Source organism: Choloepus didactylus, chromosome 8 (genome assembly GCF_015220235.1).
Source record: "Choloepus didactylus isolate mChoDid1 chromosome 8, mChoDid1.pri, whole genome shotgun sequence".
Taxonomy (NCBI): Eukaryota; Metazoa; Chordata; class Mammalia; order Pilosa; family Megalonychidae; genus Choloepus; species Choloepus didactylus.
In genome coordinates this window covers 141,804,878-141,829,723 of record NC_051314.1, presented here as the reverse complement: position 1 = coordinate 141,829,723, position 24,846 = coordinate 141,804,878, and the positions used below count along the sequence as shown (strand labels likewise).

The following is a 24,846-nucleotide window of genomic DNA, read 5'->3' as shown; positions in this document are numbered from 1 at the left end:
ATCTACATTCACTTTGAAATGCATCAAAAAATAAGATGGATTGATGGATAGACAGAGGGATGTTAGATAATAAAGCAGATGTGATAAAGCAAACTACTAATGGTAGAATCTAAGAGGTGGGCATATAAATACTCATTGTAAAATTTTTTCAACTTTTCTGTACATTTGAAAATTTTCATAATAAAATAATAGGAAGAGATAACATAAAACGACATTTGTCATGATAACAATGTTATTCCTGGGTGGTGATTTAAAATTTTTTAATGATCATGAATCATTTTTATAAAAATACTAGCACTACTTGAAAAAAATATTTTAATATTTTAAAAATACTTTTTAAGTGCTTCCACTCCTGGGAATCCAACATGAGATTAGTCTCTGCAATTTCAATTTATAAAAAGCTCTCTGGACAACAACTAATGATCAGCCTGGTACAGCCTGGTACAGGAACCACCAACCTCAGGTGTTGTCACTGCTAAGAAACCGTGAGCCAATGTACCATTTTCCTAAAGAATACTGACATTGAATTGGGTCTGTTTTATTCAAATACATACTACAACATCCTTCAGTTTAAGGTGCATATTAATTTATCTGCAGAAGGCAGTTGTGTCTACTCCAAAGCACCTAGGGAGCAGAAGAAAGCTTCTTAGAATCCAGAAGACATTCCCCCATACCTGCAAGAAGCGCTCTATCCGACAAGACGAGTGGTCGGGGCCTGCTCCATCATAGCCGTGTGGAAGGAGGATGACGATGCCACTTTGTAGGAGCCACTTGGCCTCTCCTGAAAAGCACATTGGAGGGAGTTAAGAATGCCATGAAGCAGGAACTGAAGAGTCTGATGTGACTGGAATAGTGAAACAAACATTAGTTTGCTGCCAGAGCCCCTAACGCAATTTTTGGGACAGGCACTTTCTAGCATTGTCATGCTATACTTAGGGAACAAAGACCTGTTTTTCTGGGTGAAAAACTCTGATGACACATGCACTGGGCTTTAGCGAGTGGAAGATGAGCTGAGAGGTGAATGTCCCGGCTTCTAGGCCAGCACCTGCCGTCTGATTTCACCTGAGGGACACCTACGGGTATGAGCAGCTCCCACCTTTCCTTATAGCACAGCTTGCGGCAGAGGCCACTGTCCTCAAACCGAGGGCTCAGCCACTTTAGACAAGTCCCGGAGCTTCACAATGGCCAGCCTCCTCGGGGCAGTGGACTTCCTCACAACTAGAAAGTGACAGAAACACAACTACAGGAAAGACCTCAAGTGTACCCTGAAAACTTCATAGTGGTTGCTCCCAGAAAACAGGATGGAGGGTCTGGCGGGAGACTTTGACTTTTTACTTCACATACTTGGAATCTTTGCAATAAACAGGTACTGCTTTTGTAAATGATGATTTTAAAATAATAATAAAGACATGCGACATTACAGTTTTCAGATACTTGAGTGTACCGGGATTGAAAAGCGGTAAATCACTCTCCCACAGATGCTCACCAGGCGCCATTCGCTATTGGTTAATCATATCATAATCATACCCCAAGAACTGACCCAAAAACCCAACAGCCTCGGAACTAGCAGGGATATCTACTGCTCTGCACAGCCAAGCAGCTTCCCCAAGATGGGGAAGGCTCCATGCCCAGTAGCCGGGTGAGCAGCACCCAGCCCTTCTGCCAACAGGAAGTGGAAATGCCTTTCCCAGCCACTGAGGTAATTCTCCAACAGCTGCCTCGCCTCAGTGGATAATGGGGCAACACCCCAGCTCTCCAGGGGTGCTGGAGTACACGGGAGGCTCCTGAGCAGTGAAGTCCCTTTCCACGTGTCTTCCTGAGGCAGTGCCACGCCACCATGACACACCCACAGGCTCACACCAACCTCCAGAGATGAACGTGTCGAAGATGATCTGGGCACCGTTGAAGAAATCGCCAAACTGAGCCTCCCAGAGGGGCAACAACGTAGGGCTTTCGATGCTCATTCCATATTCAAATCCCAGGACAGCCTCTTCCGACAGAGGGCTGTTGCTGACCTAACCGAGTGGACAGAACAGGGGCACTGTCAGGTGAGGAAGGTCAGATCAAAGTGCATTTATGCACACCTCTCAAAAGGGAGAAGCTCTGTCTTCACTCGCGCTCACACTTCTCTGGAAAAAGACATCTGCTCTCTATCAGTGATACATGTTGGAAAAGTTAGGACAAAGAGAGGAAGAGATGGAAGAGGCTGGGGTATCTGGGTTATTACTGATGTTTTCACAAGCATTGGGAACTACCAATTTAGTCGGTCAAGCCCCCAATCTTGGGGCTTGCCTTTCTGAAGCTCGTTACTGCAAAGGAGAGGCTAAGCCTACTTATAATTGTGCCTGAGAGTCTCCCCCAGAGAACCTCTGTTGCTCAGATGTGGCCCTCTCTCTCTAGCTAAGCAACTCAGCAAGTGATCTCACTGCCCTCCCCGCTACGTGGGACCTGACTCCCAGGGGTGTGAATCCCCCTGGGAACGCAGAATATGACTCCTGGGGATGAGCCCGGACCCAGCATCGTGGGATAGAGAAAGCCTTCCTGACCAAAGGGGGAAAGAGAAATTGAACAAAATAAAGCTTCAGTGGCTGAGAGATCTCAAATTAAGTTGCGAGGTCATTCTGGAGGTTATACTTACGCATTATATAGCTATCCCTTTTTAGTTTTTAGTGTTTTAGAATAGCTAGAAGGAAGTACCTGAAACTGTTGAACTGCAATCCAGTATCCTTGATTCTTGAAGATGACTGTATAACTATATAGCTTATACAGTGTGACTGTGTGATTGTGAAAACCTTGTGGCTCACACTCCCTTTATCCAATGTATGGACAGAAAAGTTGAAAAATGGGGACAAAAATTAAATGAAAAATAGGGGGGAATGGAATGTTTTAGATGTTTTGTTTTGTTTTTTTACTTTCATTTTTATTCCTATTTTTATTTATTTATTTTTTTGGAGTAAAGAAAATGTTCACAAATTGATTGTGGTGATGAATGTACAACTACATATATGATGGTACTGTAAACAGTTGATTGCACACTGTGGATGAATATATGGTATGTGAATATATAGCAATAAAACTGAATTTTTAAAAAAAAAGAGGTTAGGGTGTGGTTAGCAAAAGTTCACTTCAAGGACAAGCACCAGAAACTTCTCTAATGATCTGCCTTTGGAGCTGAGAGTAAAACAGTGGCAGGCATGCTTTTAAAAAATAAAAATGTCATAAATAAATAAATAAACAACATTTATTGTTGCTAAATAAAGACCTATCTTTAGTTACAATTCGTTATTCCAACACCGTATTTGCACAATAAATCAAAAGAACTAATAGGACATGTTAAGTTGAAAAAAAGCAGAATACAAAATTATATCTCTGTGAAGGCTATAGATGTGACAATTACATGCCATGTGATTCTGAACTGGATCCGAGGATTCGATGGCAGTAATGTACCAAGGTTAATTTCCTGATTTTGATGGTTTTTATCATGGTGTTGGAGGAGAATGTTCTTGTTTGCAGGAAACACATGCTGCAGGGCATCAGGTTAGCAACTTTCAAATGGTTCAGGAGGAGAAAAAGGGTTTTGTATTATGCGTCTAACTTTTTTGTAGTTTTATGTTTGTTCCAAGTATTTTTATAAAATATTTTTAAATGTCATATCTTTTTGGAATATTTTTTTAGCCATAAAAAGGAATGAAGTTCTGATACATGCTACAATGTGGATGAACCTTGATATCATCAAGTGAAAGAAGCCAGACATAAAAACCACATATTGTATGATTCCATTGAGATGAAACATCCAGAATAGCAAATCCATAGAGGCAGAAAACAGATCAGTGTTTGCCAAGGATCTTGGGGGAAGGAAGAATGAGGAGTGACTGCTAATGGGTATGGGGTTTCTTTGGGAGGTGATGAAAATGTTCTGATATTAGATAGTGGGGATGGTTGCCCAACTCTGTGAATATACTAAAAACCATGGGGTTTTACATGTTGAAAGGTTGAATTTTATGGTACGTGAAATGATAATAAAGCTGTTATTAAAAAAAAACTCAGAAAAGAAATTACATCTCTGCTATGATTACAACCATAATTATTTGTGACTTTTATGTGAATAAGAACAGAAAGTCAAAACAGAAAAATTGAAAATAGATTCGTTAGTCTGGTGGGATTGTGCATAATTTACCTTTTCTGATTTCTATTTCAGTTATAATCTATACACTACATAATTTAAAAAAAGATTGCTAAATTTCTCAGATTCACATATACATTATAAATGGGGTTTGAACCAAGCCCTTGACTTGCCCCTCTACCTATCCTTACCTCCTCCCTCCTCTCTCCTCCTGTCCAAGACTGATCTACCCACCCTTTCTTCCTCTTCTTCCTAACTCCTCTTTACTGAACCTCCCCTCATAGGCTTTCTCTCCTCACTGGTTTCCTTCTTTGGCATACAGACAATCAGAAGCTTAACAATAAAACAAGAGACAGACTAGGGCTGACTAGGGCTCCTCCAACCATTGCTTCCATTCACAGTAAAGTTTCTAGAAAGACTAATCTAATCCATGCACCTCTGCTGCCCTAATTCCAGTTTACCCTTAACTGAGTAGTCTACTTCCTGCTCTCACTACTCAACTGAAATAGTTTGTCATGACCTTCCACTTGCTAAATCCAACGGGCATTTTATTCTTTGTCTTACCCGACAGCTACTTCCTTGATTCTGATGACACTGGAGACTCCTGGTTCTCCTCCTTCCTTTCTGAGTGCTCTTTTGTGATATGCTTTTCCTCTAACAGTCCCTTGAACAATGCTTTCCCTATCCCTTGGCCCTTTTCTCATTCTGTTCTCGTTCAGATTCTTCCACCCTGTGGTTTCAAATGCCCTTCACCCTGATTACCTCCAAATCTATATTCCAAGATCACATCCTTTGAGATGTATATATATACACACACCATGGCCTGATAGAAACGTCTATCATTCAGCCACCTCAAAGTCAAATGTTCAAAACTGAATCCATCATCTTTCCTTACCAAACCCATTTCCTCTCCTTTACTCTCTATTTAGGTGAACATCATCACTGCAGACCAGTTGTCCAAGTCAGAAAGCTAGAAGGTAACCTAGATCAGCGCTTTGTCTTTACCTCCGACACCTATCACTAAGTTCTATCACTTTGGTTTTCTGAATGGTTCTCATCTATACTGTTATTATCCTAACTCAGTCAGGTCCCCATAATTTCCTGCCTAGATGTCTGAGAAGCCTTCTTAACAGTTGTCCTAGCTGAGTTCTCATCCATCTTCAATCTGGGCTTCCAAAGAATTGTCAGGAATGGTCTTCCTAACACGAAAATCTGACCATCTGTTCCAAATTCCTCCACGGCTCCTCCTTCACGTAACTCTCAAAGTCTTTCCCAATTTGGGTAGACCCGTCTGGCCAGTCTCCTCTCTTTTTATCCTGTGTCCACTTAGCAGCTTAAACACTAATCACATAAAGCTATGTATGTAGCTTCTCTTACTTTCCAGGTTCTCTTACATCATGGCTTTTATATGTGCTATTGTGTCCACCTAGAATGTTCTCCCTACATTAGACTAGACAACTCCTAATGTCCTGCAAGTCTTAGCTCAAATCTGGCTTCCACACCCACAAAGGTCCTGACTTCCCCAAGTAGATGTAGCTGCTGCTTCTCCTATGCATCTATTCCACTTTGCATACTTGCACACCTTGGAATTATTTTGTTGAATCTCTGAGTGCTTTTACTTATTCCAAAAAGTATCCAGGGGTAGCTCATAAATATACATAATAATACACAAAACAGTGTAAAATTTAAGTGATGGGAAAGAAGATAAATAAAGGTTGAGACACAGTACAGAGTTAAGAAAAATGCATACCCAGATGACCTTATCACAGTGGCCACCCCACCCTCCCACCTTCCTAGCAGCTTTTATTAATGAGGAACCCTGGTCAATCACAGAATTTACAGTATTCCTACAATAAAGGCAAACCAACTGCTCAATGGAGCTACAACTATTCTCATTACCAAGATTAAGCAGGATTTTCTCCCAGGGTCTTCATATAAAGCACATGCAATTAGACAGTAAACAATATCTTTAACAGCATCCTCCTAACAGATGCAAGAAGTTTAATTGAGGCCTTTTATTCAGCAATGTTCAAAACTAAGTAACACAAATCACAATTCCATGAAAGACATCTGGGGTGAAGGGAATAGTAAAGGTTTCAGTATTTAGTTCACCAATCCAACTTCATCTTCTTTTAGACTATTTTTAAGAAAAGATGAGCCCATGAATTTTGCTTTTGAAGTGAATTTTTTATTACATTGAGCATATCAATGATCTCAAGATTATACTCCCAAGCAAATGGCTGGAGTAGGAAAGAAGATGACATGCCACTAATTGTACCTTAAAGAATAACTTATTTTAATAAACATCATACGCCAGGTGGTATACTAGTTGTTGAGGAGACAAAAATGAAAAGACCAGCACCTGCACTTAAGATTCCAAAGAGTATAGAACACAGAAATATAGGATAATCTGTATTCCTTAAGCCCATCAAATCTTGGCAGATAAGGTAACCTTGAGGAAGTGCTTTTGTTAAGTTGGCACAAAAAGTTGGCTCATTATCTACATGTTTGCCTTGCTTTAATGAATTACAGCATTATGTAGATTATCCTATCAATTCTGGATTGATAAAATGTGCATCCTTCTGAAATTTACATGCTTACAGGTAAGTTGCCAGAATAAAACAACTCTAGCCTGCTCTCTAGCACATACTTACATTATACTGCCCATCCATTCAGCACCCCTTTATTTCAAAAAGTACTGAGCCCAAAGTAGCTGACATCTGTTGCTAGTTACTTTAAGAATCCTATAATAACAGCACTTGGACTTTACAATAGATACTGAAATATCCTACCTCCAGAAATCCCTTCTGATTAAGATCCATGTGGTTCAGAGGGATGTAGGTGTCATCAGTCTCCTGGCAAACCACCATCGCGTGCCTTTGACTGAAAGTTCCACGGCCAACATCTTGGCCACTCAGACGGACATTAAAACCTTATGCAAGCAAGAAGGGGAAAAAATTACCCAAGTAACAATAAGGCCCAGTGCCCCCTGAATTCTAGTAGATCAACTCATCCTGAGAATTTTCCTTAAGATGATGGATTATCCTTATTAAAATATACCTGCCCTATATTCAGAAGTCTATAGTCAAGGTGAGGTTGCAGGTTGTTTAAGCATGGAGAGCCATTGCTTGCCTTACAATTTGGAGAGAAAAATATATCTTTCCACTATGTCCAGCACTGAGTCCTCACCTAAGTGAAGGACCAGATATCGTCCATTCTTTGATGAAGGTTGTCAACATGACTTACACCACAATTAGGTAAGATTGTCAGGTACGAAAAGTTAACACGTTGCAGAATCTCTCAAGTCAATGAAAGCAAGAGGAAGCAGTTGTAACTCAAAAACCACAGAGGTCACCTGTAACAAATGTCACAGGCTGCATTCTCCACCAGCTGTGCAGCTGAACAGGAACTTCCTACCTTGAGCAAGTAATGAGCCCAAGGCAAGGGCTTCTGCTGTGGCCCAGTCTAACTTTGTTCCCTCCATCACTTTCTCCATTCTGGACTATAAAATTGAGGGGGAAGAGAAAAGAAACTCTTAAGAATCCATATCCATTTCCACATTGAGTTCAAAAGTTTACTGTTACCCAGGTAACTATCAAAAACAAAGTTGAGTAAAAAAAGCAAGTGCAGAAGGATACTTTAGAGCATGGTAGCAATTATATAAATTTTTAAAACATGCAAAACACTCACTCACTTCAGGTTAGTGGTTCCCTCCGTGGGTGTACAAGAGGAGATTTAATGAGTATGGGTATATGGGGACAAGAATGTTGTATTTGGACATTCTATTAAGCTGAGAGCAAGTACATAGTTGGTTGTAATGGTCTCTGTACCTATAGTAAAAGCTTAGAAATGAAGTTAGCATTTTAAAATAACCCAGAGGTACAACTTTCTTCATCCAAGTTTAAGAAAGATGAACACATTTAACTTGGGTGACTAACTGTCCCAGCTTGCTCGGAACGCTCCTGGTTTTAGCACTGAAAGTCCCATGTTCCAGGAAATCCCTAGGTCTCAGGCAAAGCAGGATGGTTGTATCCAGTATCAAACATGAGGCAATACACATCACCTCAACATATGAAGGGTCTAAATGGTGGCCTTCGAGGTACGAGTGCTGATTTGTGTTTATTTATTGAAGCTGCCCAAAAGTATTTTCTGCTCACTGGTCAGAAAAATCAAAACAGTCATTCCTGGATTTCTGTATTTTTTAATAATGCACATGTACTAAATATGTGTTATTAAACCAGCAAACAGATGAATAAATAGACACAGTCTGAGTAAACTGACTGTCAGTCCCAAAACAACACCAGGATTTGGCTTTGGCAACCAAAAAGACCAGACTAATGTCAAGCCCTTTGCTGAGCAAAAAGAAAACATGGTAAGGGGAGATTGGACCGCCCCTGGAGAGGCCCTACCTGGACATACATCTTTAGAAGGTGGCTATGCATCTGGAGCTCCTCCGGCACCTCCACAGACTTCATCCCAATGAACCGCAGCAGGTCCATGGGCACACCTGTGCTCCAGGTGGTGACGCACGCTTCTGGCTGCACCAGGCCCTGCCAGTGGGCCTGCAGGTGAGTCGCAGGGGGGCTGTAGTGGGCCATGTTAGTTAAATGGTCATTTAGCTTTGCATAATAGGAGGCTTTTATTTCAGAGACCTCCTCCTGGGTCATGAGTCCATTGGCAATAAGGTGCTCTGTGTATGTGTCTGGGATGCTCTTTCGGGCCCTGTCCAACAAAGAGAGGGAGAAAAAACAATCTGATTTGTAAATGTCTAAGGGAGAGAGATACAGTCGTGGTCAAAGGTATCGAACCATGTCATCTCTATAAAGAGGCACTCACCGAGGTAACGACTTCTTCCAGGCAAGCAAAAGAGAAAGCAAATGTATCTTTATAAGCGTTTGTCTATATTCAGGTAAAAATAATTAATAGCAGAGATTTTCTATGAGTTGGTAAGTTCTGGGAAATTATTGGCAAGACTGACCTGCACGTCTTCCCATTCAGCACCCTTATGTTTCAAAAAGAATTGAACCCAAAGTTACCACCTGTTTCTGGTAGTGTCTTAACCGTAAAAATTGGCACCTGGATTTTAGGACTCCAATAATAAGTCCACTCCACATTCATATAATACTTTAAAGTATAAAGTCTGTTCAGATATTACTGTACTTAATCCTGAAAAAAGTGAGAGGTAGGCGGGACAGAACTTTTTAAAAGGCCCTGGGGCCCATCAAGTTACTCAGCTGGTAAGTTCAGAGCTAAACAGAGAACCCAGATTTCTTCTTCCTGGAGTTGGGCTCTTTCTGCTAACTGTGACCACAAAGGTCCATAAAACATCATAAAATTTATTCTTCTGCTTTCATTTATTCTATGAAATAATAAAGTGGGGGAGGGAGGTCTGTTTTACTTTCAGGTATCCAAAAAGGAAATTCCAAATAACACAATCCCTCTCTATCTGTCAGATGAAACTTCTGGGTCAGTGCTGTCCAATAGAAATATAATACAAGCCACATAGATAATTAAAATTTTTTAGTAGTCACATTGGAAAAGGAACAGGTGGAATTGATTTTGATAATGTATTTTATTTAACCTAATATAGCCACAAGATTGTCATTTCAAAATCTAATCAAAATAAAAATTACTAATAAGGTATTTTACATTTTTAAAATATTAATTATTTGAGATCTAGTATGTATATTGGACTTACAGCATATTTCAATTTGGACTAGCCACATTTCTAGGGCTCAATAGCAACAAGCGACTACTGAGTTTGAAGAATTGGGGAGCTGTTGTGAGACCGTAGATTGACCAGCTCTCCCAGTTTGCCCAGGACCATCCCAGTTTTAGCACCGAAGGTTTCAAGACCTAAGAAACCCCTCAATCCCAGGCCAGTGGGGAAGGTCACCCTCCCTGAGAGCTCTAAGATAAATACAGGGAGACACTATGGGTAGGTGGGTGGGGCGCTAACCAAAGGTTTGCAAGTGTACCTGATAATTTTGTACATGGTGGGGTTGGTGAAGAAAGGCTCATCCAGCTCGTTGTGGCCCCACTGGCGGTAACACAGTAAGTCAACGATCACGTCCCTGCGGAACTGGCGCTGGTATCCGCAGGCCAGGCGTGCGGCGCGGACCACTTCCTCCGGGTTGTCTCCATTGACGTGGATGATGGCACAGCCCACGAGCTTCCCTGCGGTAGAGAGGAGCAGATGAAACAGCTGGTTAACCCAGAACAGTGTTCAGCCAACCTCAAGTCCTGTGGCCTGCGTGGCAAGGACAGCCATGTCCTCGGGGGTGGTTTGGTTTCGCTGTTAGGAACCTGGGCTTTGGAGCCCAAGTCCCAGCTCTCTAACTAACTGCCTGACCTAGGTGAAGTTATGTAAATTTGCTGAATCTCCGTTTCCCCATCTATAAACAGCTGGTGCCCCTTAGTGATGTAAAGATGAAATGAGCTAGTGTATACAAGGTGCTCAATGGTACCTAGTACAAAATAGCTAATATTTATTTTGTTATTGTTATTATTACTGTTATATTCTTCCTACTGGAGTGAAAGAATCATTAAAGGATGCATCCCAGAAATAAATAGATTTTTTCAAAAGATGGTGTTCCATCAAAAACACTGTTGCAAACATTCCTCAAGCCCTTTTGGCTGACATGAATAAACTTTTGTCTCAGCTTGAAATTACATTCAGAAGAGATCCAAACAACTACAGGCCAAGAACAATCAAACTGAATTCAATTAAGGATGTTGAACAAAAGAAGAATGGAAACTACTTTCTCTTGGATGATTAGACTGAATCTGAGAATATCAATAAGCCATTTATTAAAAGAAACATTTATTGAGATTGTTGTATAAAACTTTAATCAGGTTTTCCGCCCCACATACTCTGGACCTTGAAGTGTAATTTACTTAATGTAACATCAAAAGCCAGTTGTGTTCTAAGTTGTAGTCTGAACACAAGAAATGCCACTTTTCTGTTCTTGGTGTCAAGTCCCTTTTTGTGCATAGCATTAAAAAATGAAGACATTTCAAGTTATATAAATTACCTCAAAGTTTTTATGATGTATGGGAAGATTTTCAAGAGATATTATTATATTCATGTACCAGATGCTGACCCATATTGTCCCATTTTTAAAAATCTTTGAGAAATGTTTTCTGGACTAATGTGGCCTGCCAAGTATACCAGTATAATGAAACAGCCTTATTTTAAAAACCAGTTGAACATTCATATTTCATAAACATCAGGATTATAGTCTATTTGTTCTCAATCTTTACACCCTATTGCCAAGTATTACTTTCCAAGGAAAATGATCTATTACAAAACACTGTTGTCAGAAAATGGGTATTTGTTACTAATTTAACTATCATTTTTAAATGGTTTTTGGTGCTTTCGAACATATTTATCAAAAAGCATTTCCCACGGCTTTCAATGGGAAAGCAAAATAGAGGGAAGGATTAGAAATTACTTGAACAGAATTTTAGAGCTCCTTGAAACAACAGAAAGCTTGATTAACATAAAAACAATGGTTAAAAAGTATATTTTGATTGGGCCCTGTTAGGCCTTTTTAAAATAATTTGTAAGTAATATATAAATAAGTGTTTGTGAAAAATTCAAATTCAGAAACATATACCTCCCTTCTCACATTACCCTCCCAAAGGTTCCCAGTGTTTAATAATACATCTCTTCATGCTTTTTTCTGTGCACTTACTTGAGTGTGAATATGTAAAGAGTTTGTTTGCTTTGTACATAAACGGGATTATATTAAAATAGTGTCTATTTTTAAGGATTGGTTAAATTTGCGCATCGTTTCAAATATATAGAATAAGATAAAAACTAAAAAAAGAAACAGAGAGGATTTAGAATGGATCTACAGTATCTCAATCAGACTAACCACTAAGCCTTCATATGGACAGTCCCAAAAGGGGTCTGGTCCAAGCTCTGGGTGTAAAAACAAAAGAATGCCTGCCATCTTAATAGTTTTTGTAACTCTATGAAAAAGGGAATGGGTAATAGAAGCTCTGCCGATCCCTTAAGTCTTCCAATTTCCACAGGTTAAAACAAGTTGACTTTGATTCTTTACCTCTTATTTCCAACGAGACCACTCACCCAAATTTAGTAGTTGGACACATCCCTTTTGACTAGGATATTGGACTCCAAGTTTGAATATCCTAAAGACAATTAATCTAGTGTTGTACCAACTGTGGTGATCTTTGGTTTCTTACCAGATGGTTCAACTAGTTACTTAGGCAATTGAGATTACACCCAATATGTTCCAATCCTTTCTTACTTCCTTGGATTTAAAGATCACACTTGTTGTTGACAAGTTGTTGACTACTGACCCCAGATCTCAAACTACAAATGGGAAAGCCAATGAGGCTCGTGGCTCTGAATGAACTAGAAGTTTCTCTAGGAATTCCATGTCTGACCCAGCAATGTCAACTCCCTGAGTTACATACCAATATCACTACAGTATAAGGAAGACCTTCCCCTTTCTGCCGGAGTGGTGTAGCCCAGCTGGTTGTTGACAATCAAATGGACACTCCCACCAATTCTGAAATGTGGGAGATTAGAGAGTGTGAATGTTTCAGGAACGATCCCTTGACCACAGAAAGAAGCATCACCGTGAACCTAAGTCATGGGGAGAAAAGACAAGGAACACAAAGGAGAAAGAAATTAAGTTTTCAGATTGGAACAAATTGTTGTAAAATACCAACAGAAATGAAACATCCACCTTCTCAGTACTCCCCTGCCCTAAAAATCTGCTGGCAACAGGACTTTCTAGAATAGTTAGTCTGGTCTCCAAAGCAGCTTCCAAAGAAATGATATCAGCCCTTTACCTCTTGCAGCCACTCTCTGTTGACCTGTTCTTTCTACCCCACTGTCACCAGTCGTCATCACTCAAGCCAATATTCTCATAAACAGCAGCATCAGAGAAGGAGAGGTTATTGGAGGCGCAAAAAGAAGTGCAACTCCAGTAAAGCTTTCAGGAAAACAGTCTGCAAGACACAAGGCACGGTACACAAGCCTTGAACTCATCCTTCTACCTCAATCCTCTTGCCCCCTGAAAAGAGACTGCATGTAGCTCACATCACCTGATCTTTGCTGGGTCTATTGGTCTATTGTGTCATTGGGAACACAAGAGAGAGTGAGGGAACAGGAAAGACAAGGAGGTGTGGGAGAAGGGTGTACCATTCACAAATGAAAGGAAGGTTTCAGAAAAAATAAAATATTAATGATTATGAGAGAATATCTAAAATGCACTATTCTTCCAGGATGTTCAAAGTTTTTTAGATCATAATATTACAAATCCTGGCAGGCAGAAGACGGTAGAGAAGGAAAAAAAATGAAACACAAAGAAAACGAGTGACACACAGCTTAGAAGAAAATATGAGCTCTACTGACTTTATGCTAAAGGCTATTATCATAAACCACCAAAACTAAAAAATAAAAAGAACAGATGTGTCCTAAGTTACACACTGTTGCCTTAAGTTAACAATGAATGAAGAATGGTTTTTTAAAATGCCACTGAAAATGTCCATTTAGAAAAGTGCCATTAAAAAAAAAAAAAATAGAGTACTTTGGCTAAGGAATGAAGCACTTCTTTCACTAAGGGAAATTACCAGCCCACACCTTCCCAACTGTTGGATCTACAGATCCAACCAACATTTGGGAGTATCTTTACTAGTAATAATATACTCTCACCTAAGTGTGGCACTCTATTACTCACAAGCACTATACCTTATACAGTACCTTCATTAATCCACTCCACAACTGGGCAAGGGAGCCAGGTATGAAAGTTACTACTCTCCTTTTCACAGATGAGGAAACAAAGGTTTAGAAAGGTTACCTGTTTCTCATGGCTTGGACTAGACTCTGTGCCTTCTGATGGCCCAGTTAACTGCTCCTTCTACTTCACCACTGTATTTTCCCAGCCCTTCATGCATCTGAGGGTCTTCTCCTGGGTCAAGCACCTCATATACACATGTTCCCCTTTTATCTTCAGAGGACTAGGAGGGATGCAATATTTTCCTATTTTACTTATGAGGCTCAGAAAACCTAAGGATCAGAGCTAAGCTCATTGAGCTAGAAGGCAGCAGAGCCAAGATTTGGACTCAGGTCTGCTTGGCTCCAGAGGCCATGTTCTTGCTATACCACACACAACACTGCCAAGTCCTACACTCGGAACGCACAGGCTCAAGGGTTCCTGACATCTGAAGACTCCTCACCCGTTGGTCTCCTTGCTGAAATGATTTCTGGCAGGGTAATGATGTAAAAGGAGATCAGAAAAGAAAAAAGAGAGATGTTTGCCTCTCCTGTTCCTTTTCAAAAATGTTACAGTAGAGGAATTTCTCGTTTTATCTAAGAACATAGCATCTGCTCACAACGTGACCATTTTATAATGGTCTTGGGATTCTTGGCTCTAAAGCATGCATGACACCTGATAATCTTATTTTCCCTCTTCAGTTGAAAGAGAAACCACTACACCATGTGCTAGAGAGCTTTGTGGAGTTAAGTGTCTGTAAACACAAAACAATTCTGGGTGAGGTGAAAGCTGGCCTTCCAAACACAGCTGGGTGTTTGTGTGACACACACATAGATCACAATCAAGAATTCTCTTTCTCCAGGTCCAGAACCAAGAGAAACAGAAGACTGGCAGAAAAAGAAGAATCAGAAATCTTACCCGCCCTGATTTTACAGGCTCCAAATATAGAGTTCCTACAAGGAATTAGAATTGTGTACTCGAGCAAAGGAAGACGTGAACAGACACAGCAGGTCAAAATATATTTGCAACACAGTAGACGAAGGAGGGCAATGAGGCGCTCATCTCTTTAAAAGAAAATGTCATTTTCACCTCTTCCTTCAGATGTCAAGTCTTAAGATCTGCTTAATGTCCTGGGTAAAGGTCAATGGCTTAAGTGTTTTAGAATATCATAAATTATGACAAGTGAAAGGTAAAGAGAATGTCTGGCTAATGATTTAAAGATTTCTAATTAAAAATATCACATCATAATCAAATCCCATTCTACCTAGACCATTTTTTTAACTACAAGTTTGTGGCCCATGAAAAATTAACATGAATAGGATAATGTGTTTATACTTCTATACTTAGCAAAATATTCTGTTGCCTTACAGATTTATCTATTTCTGTTTTGAAAACTCAGTCACTGCTTGTGGCTCTCACTCCCTTTATCCAGGGTATGGATGGATAAGTAGAAAAATGGAGACAAAAACTAAACGGAAAATAGGGTGGGATGGGGGAGATGGAATGATTTGGGAGTTCTTTTTGACTTTTATTTTTTATTCTTATTTTTCATTCTTTTTGGAGTAATAAAAATGCTCAAAAATTGATTGTGGTGAAAATGCACAATTATTTGATGGTGCTGTGAATAGGTGATTATACACCATGGATGATCGTATGGTATGTGAATATATCTCAATAAAACTGAATGAAAAGAAAAAAACAAAACAAAACAAAACTCAGTCACTGATATCCCGGATTAATTATCCCCCCATCGTGAAAGATTCATATTTAAATGGATACTTGAAGAAGAGAATGTGCTCCACAGTCCAAACCTCTAAAAGATGTTTGCTGAATTACCAAAAACTGGGCAAGAGGGAGAAGAGCCTAATTATTTGTATGATTTTCCTTAACGCCAAAGACGTTCATTTTAAAACAAATAATCAAACAAAATAAATAAATCTACACGAGGAGGCCTTGTTAGAAATATGGATACCGTGTGGTTTCCTAGTGGGGCATACTTGCAGAGAATAATGACATCTGTCCTCTTAGAAAGCAGTATGTCAGTCGATACCCTTATCATTAACTCAAAAAGAAGTAAAAACACACACCCCAGTCTGACATTGGCTGACTTAAAACCTCCTGTTTTTTTTTCATTTATTTTTTTTTTTCATTAAATTCAGTTTTATTGAGATGTATTCACATACCATACAGTCATCCCTGGTGCACAATCAACTGTCCACAGCACCATCATATAGTTGTGCATTCATCACCCCAATCTACTTCTGAACATTTTCCTTATACCAGAAAGAATCAGAATAAGAATAAAAAATACAAGTAAAAAAGAACACCCAAATCACTCCCCCCATCCCACCCTATTTTTCATTTAGTTTTTGTCCCCATTTTCCTACTCATCCATCCATACATTGGATAAAGGGAGTGCGATCCACAAGGTGTTTTTAATTTTTAAGATGACCCCAGAATCTTCTTTTCCCGGAAGTTCACCTTGGGTTCTCCGCGAACGTTCGCCATCTCCTGTCCTACACACCCGACCAGCTTCCCGGTTTCCCCAACCTCCGGCCGCACCCCGGAAGCGCGAGGTACCTGCAGGCAGACGACCCTGTCCCCAGGCTGGGCTGCGCCGGCCGCGGAGTAGTCCCCGTCCCGGCGGGACTGCTGCCGGCCGCGGGCTTTCCCCACCGCCACCGGGTTCACGGCCTCCAGGTGCGAGGGGTTGGGCAGCACCGACGCGTGCAGCGGGTGGTGAGCGCCGAAGTGCAGGTCCACGGAGGACGTCAGGTGAGACAGGACGTCTCCGGTGGCCGAGACGTGCTCTGGAAATTCACTTAAGCCTCGCATTTTACGGAACATCAGCTGTATGAATAGACACAAAAGGAAAATTTCCTTTCATCACAGTGGAGACTAGCGAAGAGGTGCTTGGCTTAAATCGTACAATTAAAAAAAAAAAATCATGCGAATGCTTTGATAACAATTAAAAAGCCTGTATTATTCAAAGACAGATGCAAACTTCTAACAGCTGGATTGCAGACAACTATTTGGAGAGCTTCGGAAGCAAATGAAGTGCCAACACTTTAAGAGGGATTTCACATGATACAAATATTACATTACCTCTGACTTGCAGTAAGAAAAAATTTTAAATAAAATAAAATAAATGTTAGAATATATTTTCCAAAGAACTCTGTATTGATGTCTTCAAAGGCAGAGAAGAAAATAATAGACTAGAACCTAATCCCATTAGGACAGAGAGTAAAGGATACTGCTTAGCTCAAGTCAAATATAAAGAACAACACTGTTCAATTCTCAAAGGACTTTTCTGCAAACAATCTCTGATTTAATTTTCACATTCTTCTATGAGATTGGTGACACTACTCCATTTTACAAATAAACAAAGAAGAGAAGTTAAATAAATTATTAAAGGCCTGCAGGTAGTAAGTTACAAAGCTGGATCTCAAACCAAAGTATTTACCAAAAATGACACACTATTCTAAGTTATCCAAACTGCTGGAATGACTCAAAAATTTATCTAGTTTGCAACAGCTTCTTACTGCCCTATCTACAAATATGAACATATTCAGGCAATGTAGATATATAAATTTTTCTCACAAATATAAAAATTTCTGCATCTTTGCTTAATTTTTTGTTGGGGATATTTTAGAATACATTTTTTTTTTTGGTTTAAGCATTTCTTCATTGATTTAAATACATGCCTCCATTGGTTAATCTTTTTATTCTGCCATGGTCTACCTTTTCCAAGATACTAGTCTTTAAAAACCCAATTATCAACCTCTATCGTCTCTATGGAATTGCATATTTTAGGCATTTCATATAAGTGAGATCACACAATTTTTGTGCCTGGCTTATTTCACTCAACACAATGTCTTCAAGGTTCATCCATGTTGTCCTATGCATCAGAACTTCATTCCTTTTTAGGGCTGAATAACATTCCACTGTGTGTGTGTACCACTTTTTGTTTAACTATTCATCTGCTGATGAACTAACAACCTTTTAAACATCAGAAAAATTGAGGTATGAGTAGTAGTTGCAAATCTTGGCTCCTAGACATGACAGCACCTATATTTTCTGGGGATCTTTAGGCTAAGACATCCTTTTAACAGCAGTATTCACTTGGTCCAATTTTAACAGGCCCTTTAACATGTATACATCCTCTTCATTTCCTGGCCAAGAACACGAGTGAAATTAGCTATACATCATGGTCACAACCTTATTAAAAGCCAGGTCCTCCGATGTTGCCTGCCATAAAATCTTCCTTCTGACTCTAAAGTCTTTTGTGAGACTTTTACAAAGCAGTGGAGTTGGACTGAGCAGGAAAACCAAGGTTCAATTCCTTACGAAAGCACTCCTTGGGGGGTTCTCTTGAGGTAGTTTTACTACAATCCATTAATTATAAACTTTGCAAATATATGGACCAAGGTAAAAGTATATAAAATTGTATAGGTCTTTGTGTTTATTTTGATGATTTTTAAAAAGAAAACAGTGCTTCAGAGAACAAAATGTATCTATTCACATCATTCTTGAGAAAAAAAATAACCTTTAACCTTCCTTAGAGAAGAAAAAATACATATAAATATATATAGAAGATCAACCTAAATACCAGTTCCATCCGACAGCGTGAGGTTCTAAGAATTAGCTAAGCTATATCCTAGACCAACTGCTCATATGCTCACTTGGCTTTCTAAAAAGGAAGTATTTTTTGTCATTTTTATTATACCAGTCAATTATACATTGCTATTAAGAAACATGGAAAGTAACTTACCTCTGGAGGGAACTGCAGAAGGCCTGTCAATAAATTCAGCCTCCCTCTATGGGGCATCCCAATAATAACATCTGTTACCCCACTGTAGGCCAACATTTTCAACAACTCATGGAAAAAGCCCATCATGCTTTCAGCCCCTTCGCCTCCATACCGCTTCACTGTGGCAAACTTGGCGGCCAAAAAGTGGTCAAACTCCTGTGGAACATCACGTCAGATACCTTAGTTACAGTTAGAAAGATGACTACTCAGGGGTAGGCAGACAAGTCTATGTGGATTGGAAGATGCCACCCTACTTCAAGTGATATCTACATCTCCCAGAGAGGGACATAAGTCATGCTGCGTGCATAGGAAAGCTTTGCAAAGGACACCAGACAACTGTAGGGGCTACCAGGAGAATAACTGAGCAGTAGAGTAACTCACCCCAAAAGGAACCCCCTGGAATGTGCTTCCAGAATAGGAGCCGGGCCTCAGATTTCTGCAGCCTCTCCCAGGTCTTCGGTTTTAGTACAGGGCTTGACAGAATTATTTAACCCAGGTTGTAAATTGAACAACTTGGGGATAGGTGTCTTGTCATCTTAGTTTGCCTGAGCCCTGATCATAGCTGTGACTGAGATTTAACTCCACCAATTTTTATTGAGAGCCTCTTGCAAGCATGGTCCTGCTGATCACTTTAGGCAGTAAAAACAGACATAGGCTCTTCAGGATTTTGTGATCTTTAATAGAGTGAATAGATAAATGCATAACAAAGCTTTTTGACTCTGAGGAGAAATGATAGCTGAGTTGTCTGATGATCAATTCTTTTCTACTTAGACTAGATTACAGTGATACGTATGTTACATTATCTGCTGTGTCAAGGGAAGAGGTTAAATATCTTTGTAGGAAATGGGCTGACCTACTCCATCAATATCAGAAGCTACTTTTATACCTGAGATTCCAGCATCAGTTTTGACAGATGTTTCCGCTCTTCGGTGGTAAACGTCTCCTTTTTCAGCTCCTCAAACCTCTTGGCAAACCAGTCTTTCTCCTCTAGGCTCTGTAGTTGAGAGGTTTCAACAGAAATCTGCCCACAGTAGATTTGGTTGAGATAGGCTAATACTTCCTCAAGAGAGGCCTCTTCCTTCCCCATGTTCAATAATCCTATGAAATGGAACCGAAGGGGTCCTTTCAAAGAATAATCAACCATGTAGAGAACTAATTATAGAACGTACCAAAATAATTATTGCAATACAGTGTATTTCATTCTTCATAACTTGGGTCATTATCAATGTTTATTTAGGTTTTAAGTCAAAACCAAAAATAAGGCCAAAGGCCATGAAGTAGTAAAATTAGGAGAGGAATAAAAAAAACTTTCTTCAAAAGGACAGAGCCCTGCTGCTTTATGCCAACTAAAAATTGAAGCCTGTATTTTGGCTGCTTTATAGCTATGGATCATATGTCCTACCATTATCTGAAAAAGCTATCTATCAAAATACTCAAGTCTTATTAATAGCTATAAAGCAATTTCTATTAATGAAGAGTTGAACTTAATGTGACTATGAACATGAATTACTATTAATAGCAAAGCAATATTTGAAGATAAAAGGAGTTCTCACCTGAATCTCAGTCAAATAAAGGGAAAATTTTCATGTGTTGTGATGTCAGCACCAAATCACTTATCAGTCACTTGTCTCATCCTACAACATGGGTCTAACAAACCAACGTTTACTTTCTATTGCTCTGATTTCTTACAATAAACTTTAGATCTGTGGTATTTATTGACCATTCAACTTGTAAAAATTGCTTTGGTTTTTTTTTTTTTTTTTCCCGGCCATTTTTATTAGCTACATGTAGAGAGGACACTTCAGGAAATAATGGTCAAAACTTTCTCGACTCTTATGAAAGACATGAATATACAAGTCCAAGAAGTACCATGTACTCCAAACAGAATAAATCCTATTAGACTTACTCAGAGACACATACTAATCAGAATGTCAAGAGAGAATTCTGAAAGCAGCTAGAGAAAAGTGATTTATCACATACAAGGCCTTCACAATAAAACAGTGCTGATTTCTGATCAGAAACCATGAGGCAAGAAGGCAGTGGTGTCATATTTTTAAGGCAATGAAAGAGAAAAACTGCCAGTCAAAAATTCTTTATCTGGCAAAACTGTCTTTCAAAACTTAGGGAGAACTTAAAATATTCACAGATAAACAGAAACCAAGAGAGCTCATCTATAAGGGACCTGCCCTACAAGAAATACCAAAGGAAGTTCTGCAGGCTGAAAGTATAAAACAGGACAGAGTGGCTTGAAGTAGTGTGAAGAAATGAAGATTATCAGTAAGAGTAACTAAAAGGGTAAAAAGAGAGGCAAAAAAAAAAAAAGATATGACATATAAAAGCCAAAGGATGAAACAGCTGGAAAATTCACAAATATTTGGAAGTTAAACAACAGACTCTTAAACAATCCATGTTTTAAAGAAGAAAATACAAGAGAAATCAGTAAATATCTAGAGACAAATAGAAAACACAGCATATCAAAACTTATGGGATGCAGTGAAGGTGATGCCAAGAGAGAAATTTACAGCCCTAAATGCCGACATTAAAAAAGAAAAGCTAAAATCAAAGACCTAACTGCACATCTGGCAGAACTAGAAAAAGAACAACAAACTAACCCCAAAGCAAGCAGAAAGAAAGAAATAACAAAGATTAGAGCAGAAATAAATGAAATTGAGAATAAGAAACAATAGAGAGAATTAACAACACAAAAAGTTGGTTCTTTCAAAAGATCAATAAAATCAGCAAACCCTTAGTTAGACTGACAAAGAAAAAAAGAGAGAAGATACAACTAAATAAAATTAGATATGGGGGGGGGGCATTACTACTGACCCCATAGAAAGAAAAAGGATCATAAGAGGATACTCTGAACAACTGTATGCTAAAAAATTAGACAACTTAGATAAAATGGACAAATTTCCAGAAACACATGAAGAACCTACACTGATTCTAGAAGAAACAGAAGACCTCAAAGACTAATTACAATAAAGAAATTGAATCAGTCATCAAAAACGTCCCAAAAAAGAAACACAAGGACCAGAAGGCTTCACAGGTAAATTCTACCAATCATTCCAAGAAGAATTACTACCAAACCTGCTCAAACTCTTCCAAAGACTTGAGAAGGAGGGAACACTACCTAACTCATTCTATGAGGCCAACATCACCCTAATATCAAAGCCAAATAAATATTCTTCAAGAAAAGAAAATTATAGAACAAGTTCATTTATGAATATAGATGCAAAAATCCTTAATAAAATACTTGCAAATTGAATCCTATAGCACATTAAAAGAACTATACACCATGATCAAGCGGGTTTTGTCCCAGGTATGCAAGATGTTTCAACACAAGAAAATCAATTAACATAATACACTACATTAACAAATCAAAGGGGAAAAAACCACATGATCATCTCGATTGATGCAGAAAAGGCATTTAACAAAATCCAGCACCCTCTCTTGATGAAAGCACTTCAAAAGAAAGGAAAAGAAGGAACTTCCACAACATGATAAAGGGCATATATGAAAAGCCTAGAGCTAACATTGTACTCAGTGGTGAAAGACTGAAAGCTTTCCCTCTAAGATCAGGAATAAGATAGGGATGCCCCCTGTCACCACTGTTATTCAACATCGTGCTAGAAGTTCTAGCTAGAGCAATTAGGCAAGAAAAAAAAAATAAAAGGCATCCAAATCAGAAAGGAAGAAGTAAAACTTTCACTACTTGAAGATGATATGATCCTATATTTAGAAAGTCCTGAAAAGTCAACCACAAAGCTACTGGAATTAATAAATGACTTCAGCAAGGTAGTGAGGAGCAAGATCAACAGGCAAAACTCAGTAGTGTAGTAAGGAGCAATCTGAGGAGGAAATCAAGTAAAAAGTCCATTCACAATAGGAACAAAAAGAATCAAATATGTAGGAATGAACTTAACCAAGGATGTAAAAGACTAATATACAGAAAACTACAAAACATTGCTGAAAGAAATCAAAGAAGACCTAAATAAATAGAAGGATAGTCTGTGCTCATGGACTGGAAGACTAAATATTGTTAAGATGTCAATTATAACCAAAATGATTTCCAGAGTCAACACAATCCCAATCAAAATTCCAACAGCCTACTTTGCAGAAATTGAAAAGCCAAATTTATTTGGAAGGGCAAAAACATCTTGAAAAAGAAGAAGGAACATGGGAGAGGCGGGGCAAGATGGAGGACTGGTGAGCTGTAAGTTTTAGTTACTCCTCCAGGAAAGTAGGTAAAAAGCCAGGAACTGCGTGGACTGGACACCACAGAGCAATCTGTCTTTGGGCATACTTCATACAACACTCATGAAAATGTCGAACTGCTGAGATCAGCGAAATCTGTAAGTTTTTGCGGCCAGGGGACCCGCGCCCCTCCCTGCCAGGCTCAGTCCCGTGGGAGGAGGGGCTGCATGCTCCGGGAAGGAGAAGGGAGAACTGCAGTGGTAGCCCTTCTCGGAAACTCATTCTACTGATCCATACTCCAACCATAGATAGACTGAGACCAGACACCAGAGAATCTGAGAGCTGCCAGCCCAGCAGAGAGGAGACAGGCATAGAAAAAAAAAAATAACACGAAAAACTCCAAAATAAAAGCAGAGGATTTTGGAGTTCTGGTGAACACAGAAAGGGGAAGGGCGGAGCTCAGGCCTTGAGGCGCATATGCAAATCCTGAAGAAAAGCTGATCTCTCTGCCCTGTGGACCTTTCCTTAATGGCCCTGGTTGCTTTGTCTATTAGCATTTCAATAACCCATTAGATCTCTGAGGAGAGGCCCTTTTTTTTTTTTTTTTTTTTAATCCTTTTTTCTTTTTCTAAAACAATTACTCTAAGAAGCCCAATACAGAAAGCTTCAAAGAATTGCAATTTGGGCACGTCAAGTCAAGAGCAGAACTAAGAGAGCTCTGAGACAAAAGGCAATAATCCAGTGGCTGAGAAAATTCACTAAACACCACAACTTCCCAAGAAAAGGGGGGTGTCCGCTCACAGCCATCCATCCTGGTGGACAGGAAACACTCCTGCCCATCGCCAGCCCCATAGCCCAGAGCTGCCCCAGACAACCCAGTGTGACGGAAGTGCTTCAAATAACAGGCACACACCACAAAACTGGGCGTGGACATTAGCCTTCCCTGCAACCTCAGCTGATTGTCCCAGAGCTGGGAAGGTGGAGCAGTGTGAATTAACAAAGCCCCATTCAGCCATCATTTGAGCAGACTGGGAGCCTCCCTACACAGCCCAGCAGCCCAGAACTGCCCTGGGGGGACGGCACTCACCTGTGACATAGCACAGTCATCCCTCAACAGAGGACCCGGGGTGCACAGCCTGGAAGAGGGGCCCACTTGCAAGTCTCAGGAGCCATACGCCAATACCAAAGACTTGTGGGTCAGTGGCAGAGACAAACGTGGCAGGACTGAACTGAAGGATTAGACTATTGCAGCAGCTTTAAAACTCTAGGATCATCAGGGAGATTTGATTGTTAGGGCCACCCCCCCTCCCCGACTGCCCAGAAACACGCCCCACATACAGGGCAGGCAACACCAACTACACACGCAAGCTTGGTACACCAATTGGGCCCCACAAGACTCACTCCCCCACTCACCAAAAAGGCTAAGCAGGGGAGAACTGGCTTGTGGAGAACAGGTGGCTCGTGGACGCCACCTGCTGGTTAGTTAGAGAAAGTGTACTCCACGAAGCTGTAGATCTGATAAATTAGAGATAAGGACTTCAATAGGTCTACAAACCCTAAAAGAACCCTATCAAGTTCAGCAAATGCCACGAGGCCAAAAACAACAGAAAATTATAAAGCATATGAAAAAACCAGACGATATGGATAACCCAAGCCCAAGCACCCAAATCAAAAGACCAGAAGAGACACAGCACCTAGAGCAGCTACTCAAAGAACTAAAGATGAACAATGAGACCATAGTACGGGATATGAAGGAAATCAAGAAGACCTCTAGAAGAGCATAAAGAAGACATTGCAAGACTAAATAAAAAAATGGATGATCTTATGGAAATTAAAGAAACTGTTGACCAAATTAAAAAGATTCTGGACACTCATAGTACAAGACTAGAGGAAGTTGAACAACGAATCAGTGACCTGGAAGATGACAGAATGGAAAATGAAAGCATAAAAGAAAGAATGGGGAAAAA

At 39.8% G+C, this 24,846-nt stretch overlaps 1 protein-coding gene across 1 annotated transcript in view; it reads right to left on the bottom strand.

Annotated features, from left to right (window-relative positions):
- DHTKD1 (dehydrogenase E1 and transketolase domain containing 1) overlaps positions 1 to 24,846 on the bottom strand; it is a 69,694-nt gene that overhangs the window by 20,279 nt on the left and 24,569 nt on the right. Inside the window, exons 3-12 of the mRNA XM_037847681.1 lie at positions 19,572 to 19,783; positions 18,647 to 18,841; positions 16,456 to 16,725; positions 12,569 to 12,740; positions 10,102 to 10,300; positions 8,533 to 8,845; positions 7,541 to 7,625; positions 6,916 to 7,055; positions 1,865 to 2,015; positions 675 to 781 (exon numbers count right to left, since the gene is read on the bottom strand). Coding sequence (XP_037703609.1) covers positions 675 to 781; positions 1,865 to 2,015; positions 6,916 to 7,055; positions 7,541 to 7,625; positions 8,533 to 8,845; positions 10,102 to 10,300; positions 12,569 to 12,740; positions 16,456 to 16,725; positions 18,647 to 18,841; positions 19,572 to 19,783 — 1,844 coding nt within the window. The remainder of the gene's footprint in view (positions 1 to 674; positions 782 to 1,864; positions 2,016 to 6,915; positions 7,056 to 7,540; positions 7,626 to 8,532; positions 8,846 to 10,101; positions 10,301 to 12,568; positions 12,741 to 16,455; positions 16,726 to 18,646; positions 18,842 to 19,571; positions 19,784 to 24,846) is intronic.